Raw genomic sequence first — 14,068 nt, 5'->3', positions numbered from 1 at the left:
CTGCCTCGGATGGTAATGGTAACATTATAATAAATTGAGCATGAGGAACATTTTTATTATAATTTCCTCGATTCGAACAAAAAAGAGGCGTATCTAGAAGAAAAGTAATGATAGTGTAATTCAACTCCAGAAGGGAAAAAAATGATGATAATTCAACGCCTTTTTTAGATTCATAATATTCTTTTTAAAACCTTAAATTTTATTCTCACAATTTAATCTCTTTTCACATCCATAAGCTATAAAAACAAACAAAAAAAAAAAAGTAACTTCATGGCGTCGCCCGGACTCGAACCGGAGACCTTCAGTGTGTTAGACTGACGTGATAACCAACTACACCACGACACCAGATGTGAAGCAATTGTTTACTAGTTCCTCCACCATATCTCCACCTTAGCTATGGTGGAGAGGTAGGCCACTAGTTGAATGATAAGAAATAATTTTAAAAAGTAATAAATGGAAATTTTTCACAACAATTCACTTTTTACTATTTACTCTTATCCAATTCAACCCACTTTCCTTCCTCTGAGAACGACACACACAGGCTTACTGAGATGAATATCGGATAAGTAATTTTTTTATACCGTCATAACTTTGTATTATATGAGTATGAGTGTAGTAAATCTTATGATTTTATAATACTTTATTTGAAGGTCATATCGTTTCGCCTCACATATCAAAATTAGCGCGATAAAATTTTTATATAATCATTCTCATAAATGTTTTATTATTCACTCTTAATCTCTACTCCACAACATTTTTAAACTTTATTTAATCTAAAAGGTTTAAGTTGCTTATTTTTTTTTTTTTTTTTTTTTTGTCGTCGTCGTCCATGTAAATGGTATGCAAAGAAGACGCAGCATAACAAATCTAAATGAAGTAGTAGAGATAGTTGTGGTAGAGGCAATAGCAAAAGTACGAGTCGTCGTTAATCACCTACCCGCGGAGACTTCCGAGGCCCTCAATTTCTTTAGGAGGTAACCAGCATAGCAACATACCAAAAAAAAAAAAGATAATAATAAAAAAAATCTTATCCTATTTTTTAAAAATTGGGGTTTTTAGATGGGTGTCCGAATTTGTAAATTTAATTATATTAATATTTCAATATTTGAATAATCGGAATCAGATTATTATTTTTTTAATTCTTTTGAAAATTAATATTGAATTTCATATTGATGTATGAGTTACCAAATATTCTTCGAAGGGTCTTGTTGTCGTCCGGTCAGTGTTCCTTTTATGGTTATTTCCTCTGGTAATTCTGGCGAAGTTAGCTCCAATCCAATTCCATGGCCTGCAAATCTCTCGTTGCACACAGATTTCATAACTTCTCCATTGTCTCTTCCCTTTACAACGCTTCGAAGATTTCCCGGACGACGTATCCAATGTTGTCTACATTTCGGCCAGCAGTAACCCGCTCGATATCGGTCGCCGCCGGAAACTTCTCTTGGGACGACGTTGTGCACATTTCTTTACCATCAAGCTTTCAGGACGATCCTTCAGATCTGACGGGCTATTTCGAGAAGGTCAAGCTCTGCAATCGTGGATCAGTACGTCTTTTTCTCCTTTTTTTTCTTGTTTGGATGTACAAACTTCATGCTTTGTTTGGATGTACAAACTTCATGCTAGAATTATTAGCTAATTAAGTGAGAAAAATTATGAGTTTATAAATAAGGAATACTATATTTTGGTAGAAGTCCTTTTTAAAGAAATCTCAAAGTGAAATTATGAGAGCTTATGCTTAAAATAGATAATATCATACCACCATTATAGAGAGTCGTGGTTCCTAACATGGTATTAGAGCCATGCCAATAAAATTTTGAAGTGTCGAATAAAGTTGTGAGTCTCGAAAGTGTCGTCAAAGATGACTTAAATGTAGAATAAAGAGTGTACTTTGTTCGAAGGCTCTAAAGAAAGAGTCGAGTCTTGATTAAGAGGAGACTATTCGAGAACTCCAGAGAAGGAGGTCTTAAGGGAGGCTATGATATACGTTGTTGGAAGAGAGAATTGTTGAGGATTATTGAGGGGAGTAGCCACACATTAGATAAGGAATACCATCTCAACCGGGGGTATTTAAGAGAAAATTAAAAGTAAAACCATCGGAATTTATTGTCAAAGTGGACCATCTGGAGAGTCGTTCCTTGTTTGTCTGTTTGAATGTTTGAAATTGAGTAAATTTTCTTACAGGATACGCAATCTGAATTTCTCCCCTTTGTCATCGACGACCTAATTGTTGGCTACGTGCACCACGGGTGAGCCTCCTGTGTTCTATCTGTCTGGATAACGTTACGTATGTTGGAGATATAATCCGTCTGTGTTGCCTATTCTTACTTGTCATTTCATCAAAATTAGTCTGTGCGCAGCTGCAATATACTGTGGATTTGGCGCATACTCAATCGATCGTTTTAATGTACTTCATGCAGTTTCGCTAAACACCTGAAGCAGTATCCGAATGTCTTTATCTTCCCCCGAGATGATTGTGGTCAATTTGGCGCTTACTTAACCTTGCATGAATCGTTGAAGACACCTGAAGATAGGACGCATGCAGTTGGAGATGTAGTTAAGTGTTTGGGTAAAGAAGTCATTCCAGGTACACGGAATGAGGTACTGCTTGTGATTCCAATTTAAACCGATTATTACATTACTTTTCAATGTCTTTCTGTTTGCAATCGTTGCATAGAAAGAAAGAAAAAAACCGCCATCTTCTGTTTAATGCTCAAATAAACTTGTCCTTTTTAGATAGTTAAATTTTGAACTAGACAGTACTTCATGTGGCTAACTGTGGATAACCATGAACTCTGTCAGCTATACCCTGTTACTTCGTCCTTTGGTGCGTCAAACTTCTTCTCACTCGAACGAGCTGCGGCCCCTTATTTTGGAATAAAGGTGCGAATGTTCCCCCTTTTACAGCTTTGTGGAAATTTATAATTTTTTGTTCTAATCTCCTGAAACGCACTTTGGAAGCTATATTTTGATCCTGCTTTTAGTTTGGCCCTTGAGCATAGCAGGCCATTTGATTTGTTGAATCTGTTTACACACGTTTGGTTGTTTGGTCCAAGTAAAATTGGAGCCAGTCATATTTATGGTCATTCTGAATACAAAAACAAGATTTGAAATAACTGAAGATTTTGCAAACAACTTTCTGGTGCTAAAATTTAGCACCAGAAAAGCTTAAGAGGGTAGTTTCTTAATATATACTTGCAGGTTAAGTGAAACTTTTTGAAGGGTTATATAGAATCTCCCTCAATGCTATGGTGTAAATGGAAAATTCCTTTTGAGTAGGGTAAAGCATACGTTACTTATAGGTTGTAGCTGTTCTCTGGTGTTGTTCACACATGGCTGATTTACTTACAAAAGAAGAGCCCAGACATTGAAGTGAAATTTATTGTTGAATGTGCATGTCGGAGATGGAAACTGGCTACTTGGTTGTAAATAGCTGAAAGTTCTATTACTCCACTACTTGGTTTCTCTAACTTTTGTCTGCCTTATCGTGGTGCGTTTCGTAGCACAGGTTTATGGAGTTCATATGAATGGTTATGTTGAGAAGGAGGGAGAAAAGTTTTTGTGGGTTGCGAAAAGGAGTCAAACAAAGCCAACTTTTCCTGGAATGTTGGATCATTTAGTGGCTGGAGGGCTGGTACGTAATAAGTAATAGCTAACTGTTGCAAGTTTCCATACATGTGCTTCTGTCACGTGAAAATGTGAAAAATGACGACTTTTCTGTTTTTTTTTTCATTATTGGATGATCTCTGGCTGGTAGTTCCCTTATTCTTTTTCGTTTCTTCTTTTAGATGTTTGTTTATATAGACACTTTCCAGTAGGTATCATTTAGCCTTCAAACCCTCTTTCAATTTGGTTCATAATATTTTCGAAGTTTTAAGTAATCTTACCCTTTAGATATCAAAATATTTCAGTGAAGTCCATGTCCCTACTTGATAATTCGCTGAAATTGAAAAAGGAATGGCGAAATGAAATTTTAAAATATTATTTTCTGTGAGAAAAAGTCGTTTGAATGTTAAATATCCATTTCATCCCATTTAACTAAAAAATTCGACCTCCCTATTTATTAATGTTAAGATATATATTTAAAATTGAAAAAATGTAACTTATATATAAAAAAATATTTCGATGCCATATGACCCTTGTTTTATTTAGTTTCATTCATTTATTGAATAAGGACTTGATCAAACATTTTGATACTTGAGAGATGTAAACTTTAGAGGCTGAATTATATATTTAACCTTTCTGGTATGTAGTATTACATCCTGGCTCCTGCTATGATGAATCAGAATCTGTTTGTGTTTCAGCCAATATGTATGTCTAGTTTGTTAATCTTAGTTTATGTATGCAACAATTATTGATGTTTACTTTGTTTGGGTAATAAAGTTGAATAAGTTAAATAACAAATTAGACAAGGTTTTGATACTACAAATTTCTTGACGAGTTACAACTTATTAATAAATTTCTAGTTATACAACAGTGAAACGTCTATACCTACGGATTTGACAACATAGTTGTGCAACCCTTGATAATAATCAGAGGAAAAAGAGATGAGGGAGATATAAAGTTAGAAATATGCCCTTGAGTGCTGAATACCGTACTTCTTGTGCCTTTATAGCTAGCCCCTGACATTTTGATAGTGACAGCCTCAGGGCATCCCTTGTGGGGAGAATGTGATGAAGGAATGTGAGGAGGAAGCAGGCATACCGAGATCAATATCTAAAGGGTAATTTCCTTGCAAGAATTTGAATATAATTTCTCACCAATATAAGCTTCGTGTATTACATGGTTGTGTACGCCTGGTGGCTTCACATAATGCTTTTGTTTTAGGGCCATACCAGTTGGTGCCATTTCATATACAGACATCAAAGGTTTTAGTTACAAGAGAGATGTTCAATTCTGTTACGATTTAAAGCTTCCTGAAAGCTTTATACCGGAGAATCAAGGTTAGCTAATCTGGTACATTTTTGTTTACACAATGTTTAACTAAATAGATATATTACGTTGTATTAATCTATACTAGCTCCTAACGACTCTCTTCTTTTGTCTGAGCGGCGGTGTATATATTCTGCATCATATTGTTTTATTGTTTTGTTTCACTACAAGTTTTTGTCTAACTAGCTCGAACTTTTGTCAGATGGGGAGGTTGAAGGATTCATGTTGTTGCTTGTGACAAATGTCGCAAATGTGATTCGGAGGACACAGTTATTCAAGCCTAATTGTACTCTTGTCATTATCGACTTCCTATTTCGACACGGGTACTATATACTTTCTTCTCTGAATATACCTTTGTTACACAGCCATTATTTGATTTAGTTATAACTCCAAGTATACGTCTTGGTTGTTAACGTTCGTGGTTCAACCAAATTGTCACGAGTACAATCTTTTCTAAACCACATAGAATGTATTTGATTGGTGATCTAACAACTGGATGAAAATACTTTATACCTCTACTTCTCAGGGTATCCTTAATGATGTTGTAAATTGTCATTAAGTTTGATTTGATTTGGAGATCTTATGACAAGGTGGAGATTGTTGTAAATTGTCATAAGTTTTGATTTGATTTGGTTTTTGGATTATATTTGATTTGGTTATTTGAATTAGATTTGATTTAGTTATTTGAATTAGATTTAGTCACACCAGGGTTTAGTTATATATTGGGATTTGATATCAGAATTTGGTATCGGAATTTGGGAGAGCTTTCGGAGTCACATTGTATTTGTTGAGTGACATGTGTTCTGAGTCTTTGTAGTGTGATAGTGAGATATTCACTTGTAATGCTTTGGTTTATTAGTGATTGGTTCGTGGATGTAGGGGAACTTCTCTCCGAACCACGTAAATATCTTAGTGCCTCATTGTGTAAAATCGTTCATTGGTGTTGTGAGTACCTTTGTTCCGCTTTCGGCGCACAACAAGTGGTATCAGAGCCAAGTTGTGGTATTTTGGGGTATTGTGAAAGCTTGGGCCTCATCGACCATTAGACGTGCTCACAATCGTGTTTATTCTCTTGAAAATCAATTTTCAAGAATTGGGTTTTTGAGTTTCATTCAGATTAATTATTGCAAATGGCAGAACCANCACGACGTGGATCGAGAGTGTGGAGTTCCAATCTCGAAGTAGAAAAATTTGATGGAACCAATAATTTTGGTGTTTGGCGAGGCGAAGTTAGCGATTTATTGGTCATGCAAGACCTCGATGTCTCTCTCCAAGAGGAAATGCCTGAAGACATGACAGAAGCAGAATGGACGAAATTAAATCGGCAAGCCTGTGGAATTATTCGATCCTGTCTTGGCAAGGATCAGAAATATCCATTTATGAAGGTTACCATGGCGAAAGAATTATGGGACAAGCTTGAAGCGAAATATATGAAGAAGAGAGTGGAAAATAAACTCTATTTGAAGAAGAAACTCTTCCGTTTTGATTACAAGGAAGGCATCTCAATGGCTGAGCATTTGGATGATTTTAACAAAATCATCACTGATTTGCTCAATCTTGATGTTAAGATTGATGACGAGGACAAGGCGTTGTTGTTATTAAACTCCTTGCCGGAATCCTACGAGTTTGTAGTAACGACCCTACTACATGGAATCACTAATATTGATTTTGAAGATGTTTCAAATGCCTTAATAAACAATGAGATGCGAAAGAAGGAAAAGGAGACGTATCAAAGCTCTAGCTCAAATGTTCTCACTGCTCATGGAAGGACTTCCAATTGGAAAAAGAACGAATGTGGAGAGCCTCGACTAAAGTCGAGAGGTAGATCTGATAATTGGAGAAAACTTGATAAAAATGAGTGTGCATATTGTCGACAGAAAGGCCATTGGAAAAAAGATTGTTCGATCTTAAAAGAGAAGGGGTCGAAGTCCAATGTGGTTAGAGATGACGACACTGATACAGATGATGCCTTGACAATCTCCCTATCAGTCAGCCAAACCAGTGAATGGATTCTTGATTCTGGGTGCTCCTATCATATGTGTCCCAACAAAGAGATGTTTTTGGACTTCAAGGAGTTCAATGGTGGAGTTGTCTATATGGGAAATGATAGTACTTGTAAGATAATGGGAATCGGCTCAGTACAAATCAAGATGTTTGACGGGGTTATACGAAAACTCAAAGATGTGAGGTATGTCCCTGACTTGAAGAAAAATTTGATTTCACTTGGCGTTTTGGATGCGAGTGGTTATCGCATCATTTTGGAAGGAGGGAATTTGAAAGTAGCTCGTGGAGCTTTGGTGGCAATTACAGGAACTAGAAGAGGTAGCATATACTACCTCAACGGAACCACAATAATTGGGCATGCTGCTGTGGCAAGTTCGAAAGAACAAGACATATCGAAATTATGGCACATGCGACTCGGGCATGCTGGTGAGAAGGCGCTTCAGACACTGGTGAACCAAGGAGTTCTTAAGGGTGCCACAACTGGAAGAATTGATTTCTGTGAACATTGTATATTTGGCAAACAAAAAAATGTGAAGTTTGGTACAGCTATACACCAAACAAAGGGCATTTTGGATTATGTTCACACTGATGTATGGGGTCCCACAAAGAATGTCTCATTGGGAGGAAAGAGGTGGTTCGTCACCTTTATTGATGACTACTCGAAGAGAGTTTGGATGTATCCCATGAGGCACAAAAACGAGGTTCTCCAAATCTTCCTAGAGTGGAAGAAAATGGTAGAGAATCAGACGGACAAGAAAATCAAAAGGCTGAGATCAGACAACGGGGGAGAATATACTTATGATCCATTCCTTAAAGTATGCCGAGATGAAGGGATCGTTCGACACTTCACTGTTCCTGGTAAGCCACAACAAAATGGAGTTGCTGAGAGAATGAACCAGACATTAATAGAGAAGGTTCGATGCATATTGTCTCAAGCAGGATTGAGTAAGGCATTTTGGGCTGAGGCTCTCAGTTATGCAGTTCACTTGGTGAATCGTTTACCTGTTTCTGGAAACGGTGGGAGAACTCCGCTTGAGGTATGGTCAGGTAGTCCTGTTAGTGATTATGATAAATTACATGTGTTTGGGTGTCCTGCTTATTATCATGTGACAGACTCAAAGCTGGATCCTAGAGCAAAAAAAGCCAAGTTTATGGGCTTTAGCAAAGGTGTGAAGGGCTATAGGTTATGGTGTCCAGAAACAAGTAAGATTGTTAATAGTCGAGATGTGACATTCGATGAGTCTGGAATGTTTTTGCAGAAAATTGAAAATAATGACGAGGCATTGAAGCAGGTGGAGAAGGTGGTGTTCTCTCCTGATGTGGTTGCTCCTACTGAAGAACCTATTGACCAGGTAAATAATAACTTTGATGTCTTAGAACAGAAAGAGCAAAGTCTGGAGGAGCAAAGCCTTGTAAATGAAAGAGTGGAGGAACCTGAGTCTATCGCCAAGAATAGACCACGAAGGGTAATTCGAAAACCTGCAAGGTTTGATGATACGATAGCATATGCTTTCTCTATAATTGATGGAGTTCCCAACTTACGTATTGAGGCTTGAGGTGGTAGCAACCAACTCAGTTATCAACTTGGAGATCTTATGACAAGGTGGAGATTGTTGTAAATTGTCATTAAGTTTGATTTGATTTGGAGATCTTATGACAAGGTGGAGATTGTTGTAAATTGTCATAAGTTTTGATTTGATTTGGTTTTTGGATTATATTTGATTTGGTTATTTGAATTAGATTTGATTTGGTTATTTGAATTAGATTTGATTTGGTTATTTGAATTAGATTTAGTCACACCAGGGTTTAGTTATATATTGGGATTTGATATCAGAATTTGGTATCGGAATTTGGGAGAGCTTTCGGAGTCACATTGTATTTGTTGAGTGACATGTGTTCTGAGTCTTTGTAGTGTGATAGTGAGATATTCACTTGTAATGCTTTGGTTTATTAGTGATTGGTTCGTGGATGTAGGGGAACTTCTCTCCGAACCACGTAAATATCTTAGTGCCTCATTGTGTAAAATCGTTCATTGGTGTTGTGAGTACCTTTGTTCCGCTTTCGGCGCACAACAAATGAGTCTACAGTTGTTTGAATTAATGCGTTTAAAAACTTGCAGGTACATTAATCCCGAAAGTTCGGGGTACTTGGAGCTACTGCAGAGTTTGAGAAGTGGGACCTGCTTCTGAATAAAACAATTCGCCCAATACGTTGATGATAGAAAAATCAGGTTAATTTGTTTCAACATCGAATCTGGATTGTTACATACTGTTTATTGTTTTTGCAGAACTTTCTTGTTCATTAGATGTATTTGTGAAGCCAAACAAACTCTGTTTGGTACATCTATTAAATGAAAACACATTAACAAAAGTACACCTGAAAGCCCACTACATGGAAACAATTTGAATTTCATGAACTCCCCAGCCACTATAAACACACTACACTTCACACTGACTTGTATTATTCACTTGCGTTTCTAACCCAAGATTTGACTGAGAACTATTGAATATTCAAAAGCCCAGGATTTCACCAAGAACTTGAAGCAACTGGAGGTGTGCAGTTAAGTGAGGGAAGTGTCCATTAGTGTTAATAACTCTCACTGTGCAACTGCCCTTGATTTGCTTCTGCATAAAGATGGCAACCGAGGCAGGGGCGGCAACGTCGGTTTTAGTGTGTAGGATGGTGCATGGAATGTCGACCTTTTCAAGAATCTCCCTCTCATCCACTCTGAACACTGTCTTGGCCAAGGACACTGCAACTTCAGGCCTCATCTCATGCAAGCACTTCCGCAACCTGATCAGTGACAGAGGATCGGCTTCGTCTACAACCAGAGAAGAAAACTGTGTGGCCCAATTTTCGTAGTTGGATTCCATATTTGCTATCATTTGCTCGATGTCCGATTGGTCGAAGCCACCTTCATAGTCTTCTGTATTTAGATACCTAACACAATGATCAATATGTTGTTAGAACTTAGGAACTTAAGAGCTGAAAGAATTACATTTCAGAACCGTTTTTAAGCAACTTGTAGAAATAAACTGTATTAATAAAAAATAATAAAAATATTACAAAAGCAGAACATAATGAAAATATTAAAGAGACAAACAATAATAATTAAGAAAAACAGTATTTTTTTTTTTTAAACCAATAGTAATAAAATAAAATAAAAAAGCAATAAAAGAACAAATACGTGCGGTCAAGGAACTCGAAATCTATTGGGCTTTGCCTCGGGTAGATTTAAAATCCAGGATTTTTTATATTTATAAATTTAATATGACGTTGATATCAAAACCGACCTTAGCTCAGTTGGTAGAGCGGAGGACTGTAGTGGGTATATCAAATCCTGAAGTGATCCTTAGGTCGCTGGTTCGAATCCGGCAGGTCGGATTTTTTCTCTCTTTTTTTTTCTTCTTTTTTTGTGCTTCTATAAGAATAAAAAAATTCCCCTTTTTGTACTTAAAAATCATGATTCATTTTCCTGTAACTTTATAAGATCCAATTTGAATTGAGATTTCTACTTCTAAGATTGAGTAAGTTTGAGGGAAAAGAAGTATTATTTGACCATTTTTACCAAGACCCATCTGCCTATATGCCCACCAACACCTTACACAGGTTCAAAAGAACTGAAAAAAGACAAAGAATTGTTTGATTTTGAATTAAAATAAATAAAAATACCTGGGAGAAGAACAGAGCAGAATGAGCCTTTGAAACAGGTCAGGTCTTTTAGTGGAAGCAATGCAGCCAATAAGGCCAGACATGGAGTGGCCAAGGAAGATGGTGGAGGTGAGGCCAAGCTCATCAAGGAGAGCGATGAGATCTTCAGCAAAAGCAGAATAAGAAGAGTACTTTTGAGGATCATACAAGTTGGGATCTTTGATGGAACCCCAAAATGTCCAATCAAAAACAACAACACGGTACTTCTGGCTCAGCTTCCCAACCATATTGTCCCATAATGACTGGTTGGTTCCGAACCCATGAGCCAAAACCATTGCTTCCCTCCCCGATCCCATTACCTTAGCGTTTAGGGCCGTCGACAATGGCCCATTTTCCACCATAACAACCATCGCACCAAGAAAGAAAGGACTAAGAATAAGATGAAGGCTTGTGTGTGAGTGTGTGGCTCAGCCTATGGCGTGTCTTTATAGGGACTAGAGGAGTGGTTGCTTCTATATATATATATATATATATAAAAATATATATATATATATATATACAAAATTAAAATAAAAAAAAAATAGATGGAAATAGACCAAAATTACAAAATATTTATTTTTCGTGATAAAAAATGATGGATCACAATCTTAATGGTCTCATTAAATAATTTCTCGACTAAAAAAAAATAGGACGTTGTCCTTTTAGTTTTAATTATTTATGAAGGCTGAAGATAAGTCCAATACCCACCTTTTCTCATTTATTTCCCCTCCGTCCCCACCACGTTGTATTCCAAAGCCCTTCATTTAATTTATTCATTTTTTATTTTAAATTAATTTATTTTATACTAAATTACCACAAACCCCAAGATGAACAAAAGTGCTCCTTTGTTTGTTTTCGCCCATTTCTAAACAATAATCATTCAAGTCAACCATATGTCACAAAATTATTATCTTTTTGGTTCCCACCTTCTATTTAATATCACTATATCTAATTATTATTTTGAAATTTTTATTTCCTTGCCTATTAAATTATTTCGTATTCTATATTAAATTATTTCGTATTAATTATAAGAGATATCTACTATAAATTTTATTGGCGAAAAGAATAGTTAACTTTAATGATTTCGACTTGTTCTCTATCTACAAAGGCACCACATTTTTTTTTAAATTAAAATGAATGATTAAACATTAATTAACAAGTGTTTCATCTCCATAAACATGGTTAAAAAACTAATCCTTTCAATATTGATACTCAAGATCTTATGCATGCATCATCCTCTATAGCTTAGTGGTTAAAATATCTATTCATTTTCGAATTATTTTTCAAATTGATTGTTATTATAAAATAAAAAATAAAAAAAGTGGCAGGTTCTAGAATTTGGTGTAAATGTGAAGTGGGGTTGGCTGCTATTAAAGCCAAAAGGTGAAATGTAAGAGAGGAGAGATTGTGGTTTGTGGTGATGATTGGTGTGGTTTGGACAATCCGTTTGTTTGAACATTAAAAGCTGAAAGAAGCTCTCTGGTCTATGGAGCAGAGCCTTTAATGGCGGAAGTGGACGGTTGAGGGAAGCAATTAGCCATCCACTAACACACATTGCCTTCAAAACTGTGACTTTTCAAATGTATCTGCAATGTCCATGACTCCTCATTTATTAGTCCGCTTCCTAATTGTTTGCATTTTTAGATAAATCTAATAGTTCTCTCCACCACAAACTAAGATGGATTGAAAATATCCCATTCTCACTATAATAAATGCACCATTACAGATTCAAAAACCTATAACTCACAACCAAGCATAACTAGAAATCTAACCAAAATTGGTGAAAAGATCGATGGATTGACTCTTTGTGATCTGCACTTAAAAAGAGCTTTATGAACCATAGGAGATGCCATAAGAGAACAACAACAAAAGAAGCAAATAGGTTTCTCTAATTTACTGCATGAGATTCATATTTCACCATTTCAGCTGCTTTTAAGCATCTATTACATTACAATATTACATGAAAAAGGACTGAAAAAAAGGATTTATCTATCTCTAACTCCATCCAAACTGGGATGCTTTTAATTCAACAATCTTGATTTCTCTTAGCCTAATTTTTAAATTGCTGTAACTCTAAACTGCCTGCAGGAAAGGACACCCCAAGAAAAATATATGATATTACAATAATGGAAGCTTTATCAGAGAAGTCTTACTTATAACAAAATTTAGGAATTCTATATTTTACCTGGGCAGGAGTTAGCTGAGGAACATCAACTAACCTCTCCATCATTTGCAGTTGATCATAGGGAGCAATCTACACATTAAATAATAAGGTTTACATTAGAACTACCTTATAGAACACAGTTGACTTGATTTCTTTCCTTCAAAATCCTCAACCAGGAATGGAAACTTTTAGCAGGCTACACACTTGAAATGATATGATTCAATCATAATTTGTACCAAAATCACTTTCTGCTTGATAGACACAAGAAAAATACAAACATAAAAGGAGTTTTAATGTGTCTTATCCCCTACCTGCTTCTTTTTATCTGATCTTTCCTTGTTAGCATAAAGGAAATTTTTTTGTAATTGCATAGTCTTCACCGGCCATTAAGCATGTTCATTTTCCCCACCCCCACCGAAATGGGAAGGGGGAGGGAAGAAAAATGCATTCCTCATCCTCGTTCCAAACTCTATTATTATTAATGTTTTTTTTTCATATGATAGAATTTTAAATGATTTGAGACTATATTATACTATTTAAATTTAAACTTTTAAGAATGATGGTTCAACATTTTTAACTATATTTTTTTAGAATTATTTTAGTTTTTTGTTAAGTTCTTCAAGAATTTCTTTGAGATTTTTTCATTGAAAATTGTCCATTTAAATATAGATTTTCAATAAAACAATCAATCTATTTTATTGATTTTTTTTTTCTGAGAAAACTAAATGAAGAATAATTTTTCACAAAGAGTCTAATCTCTGTGAATTTCTTGCAGAAAATTTCCGCACCAATCTCCACATAATTAAATGAAAAGTTTTGCCAGGGCAGGGAAGCCATTCCTCCCCTACCTGCCTTGTGAACATCCCAACCGGCCATGCCCTCTTAGAGGGGCAGAGTGTGGAATCAGAATGGGCCAGAAGCAAAAAAAAAAAAAAAAAAAAACTTAGAATTTTCCAATAAGTCATCACTCTAGCTACCTGTCCCCAGATTTTAAAATAGTTGGTTTGGAAGTCGGTCAATATCCTTCGCATTTACTTGTGACATCAGTGTTAGGTATATGTTATAATTCTTGAGATCTTTATGTTTTTCCCACTTGAAGATGAGATAAGGTTAGTTATTGTGTTGACTTCATTATTTGATATTTGCATATTAATTGGCAAACTTCCAATGTTGAAAAAGCCCAATCTGTATGGCTAATCCTCCACTCTGGCATTTTCTTCTTTTTAATGAATCTATATCTTACCCAAGAAAGAAAAAGGATAAAGAAACCCCCCCCCCCCC

General features: G+C 35.9%; 3 protein-coding genes and 2 non-coding genes across 5 annotated transcripts in view; 2 read left to right on the top strand and 3 right to left on the bottom strand.

Annotated features, from left to right (window-relative positions):
* Positions 1-271: 271 nt before the first annotated feature.
* Positions 272-345, bottom strand: TRNAV-AAC. Its single transcript has one exon. It is a non-coding gene; the product is annotated as a tRNA-Val (tRNA).
* An 855-nt stretch (positions 346-1,200) lies between these two features.
* LOC111485288 (nudix hydrolase 20, chloroplastic-like) lies at positions 1,201-9,303 on the top strand. The gene is given in 11 exon segments (XM_023132112.1): positions 1,201-1,260; positions 1,262-1,282; positions 1,284-1,544; positions 2,182-2,246; positions 2,418-2,598; positions 2,800-2,880; positions 3,506-3,631; positions 4,641-4,720; positions 4,825-4,940; positions 5,132-5,252; positions 9,053-9,303. Coding segments are annotated over 11 exon segments (1,149 nt in total). The 5' UTR covers positions 1,201-1,233; the 3' UTR covers positions 9,123-9,303.
* On the bottom strand, positions 9,195-11,063 carry LOC111485258 (probable strigolactone esterase DAD2). The gene is made up of 2 exons (XM_023132063.1): positions 10,606-11,063; positions 9,195-9,873 (listed from the first exon to the last, which is right to left on the bottom strand). Exons 1-2 carry the CDS (start codon positions 10,992-10,994, stop codon positions 9,444-9,446), a joined length of 819 nt encoding a protein of 272 aa, XP_022987831.1. The 5' UTR covers positions 10,995-11,063; the 3' UTR covers positions 9,195-9,443.
* TRNAY-GUA lies at positions 10,222-10,317 on the top strand. Its single transcript has 2 exons — positions 10,222-10,258; positions 10,282-10,317. It is a non-coding gene; the product is annotated as a tRNA-Tyr (tRNA).
* A 1,414-nt stretch (positions 11,064-12,477) lies between the features above and the next one.
* Positions 12,478-14,068, bottom strand: part of LOC111485160 (fe-S cluster assembly factor HCF101, chloroplastic-like) — a 7,906-nt gene continuing 6,315 nt past the window's right edge. The window contains exons 15-16 of the mRNA XM_023131908.1: positions 12,809-12,877; positions 12,478-12,705 (exon numbers count right to left, since the gene is read on the bottom strand). Of these exons, the coding sequence (XP_022987676.1) occupies positions 12,697-12,705; positions 12,809-12,877 (78 nt within the window). The 3' untranslated portion in view covers positions 12,478-12,696. The remainder of the gene's footprint in view (positions 12,706-12,808; positions 12,878-14,068) is intronic.

Source organism: Cucurbita maxima, unplaced genomic scaffold (genome assembly GCF_002738345.1).
Source record: "Cucurbita maxima cultivar Rimu unplaced genomic scaffold, Cmax_1.0 Cma_Scf00010, whole genome shotgun sequence".
Lineage (NCBI taxonomy): Eukaryota > Viridiplantae > Streptophyta > Magnoliopsida > Cucurbitales > Cucurbitaceae > Cucurbita > Cucurbita maxima.
The sequence above is the reverse complement of the archived record's forward strand: the minus strand, read 5'-3'. Positions and strand labels throughout refer to the sequence as shown.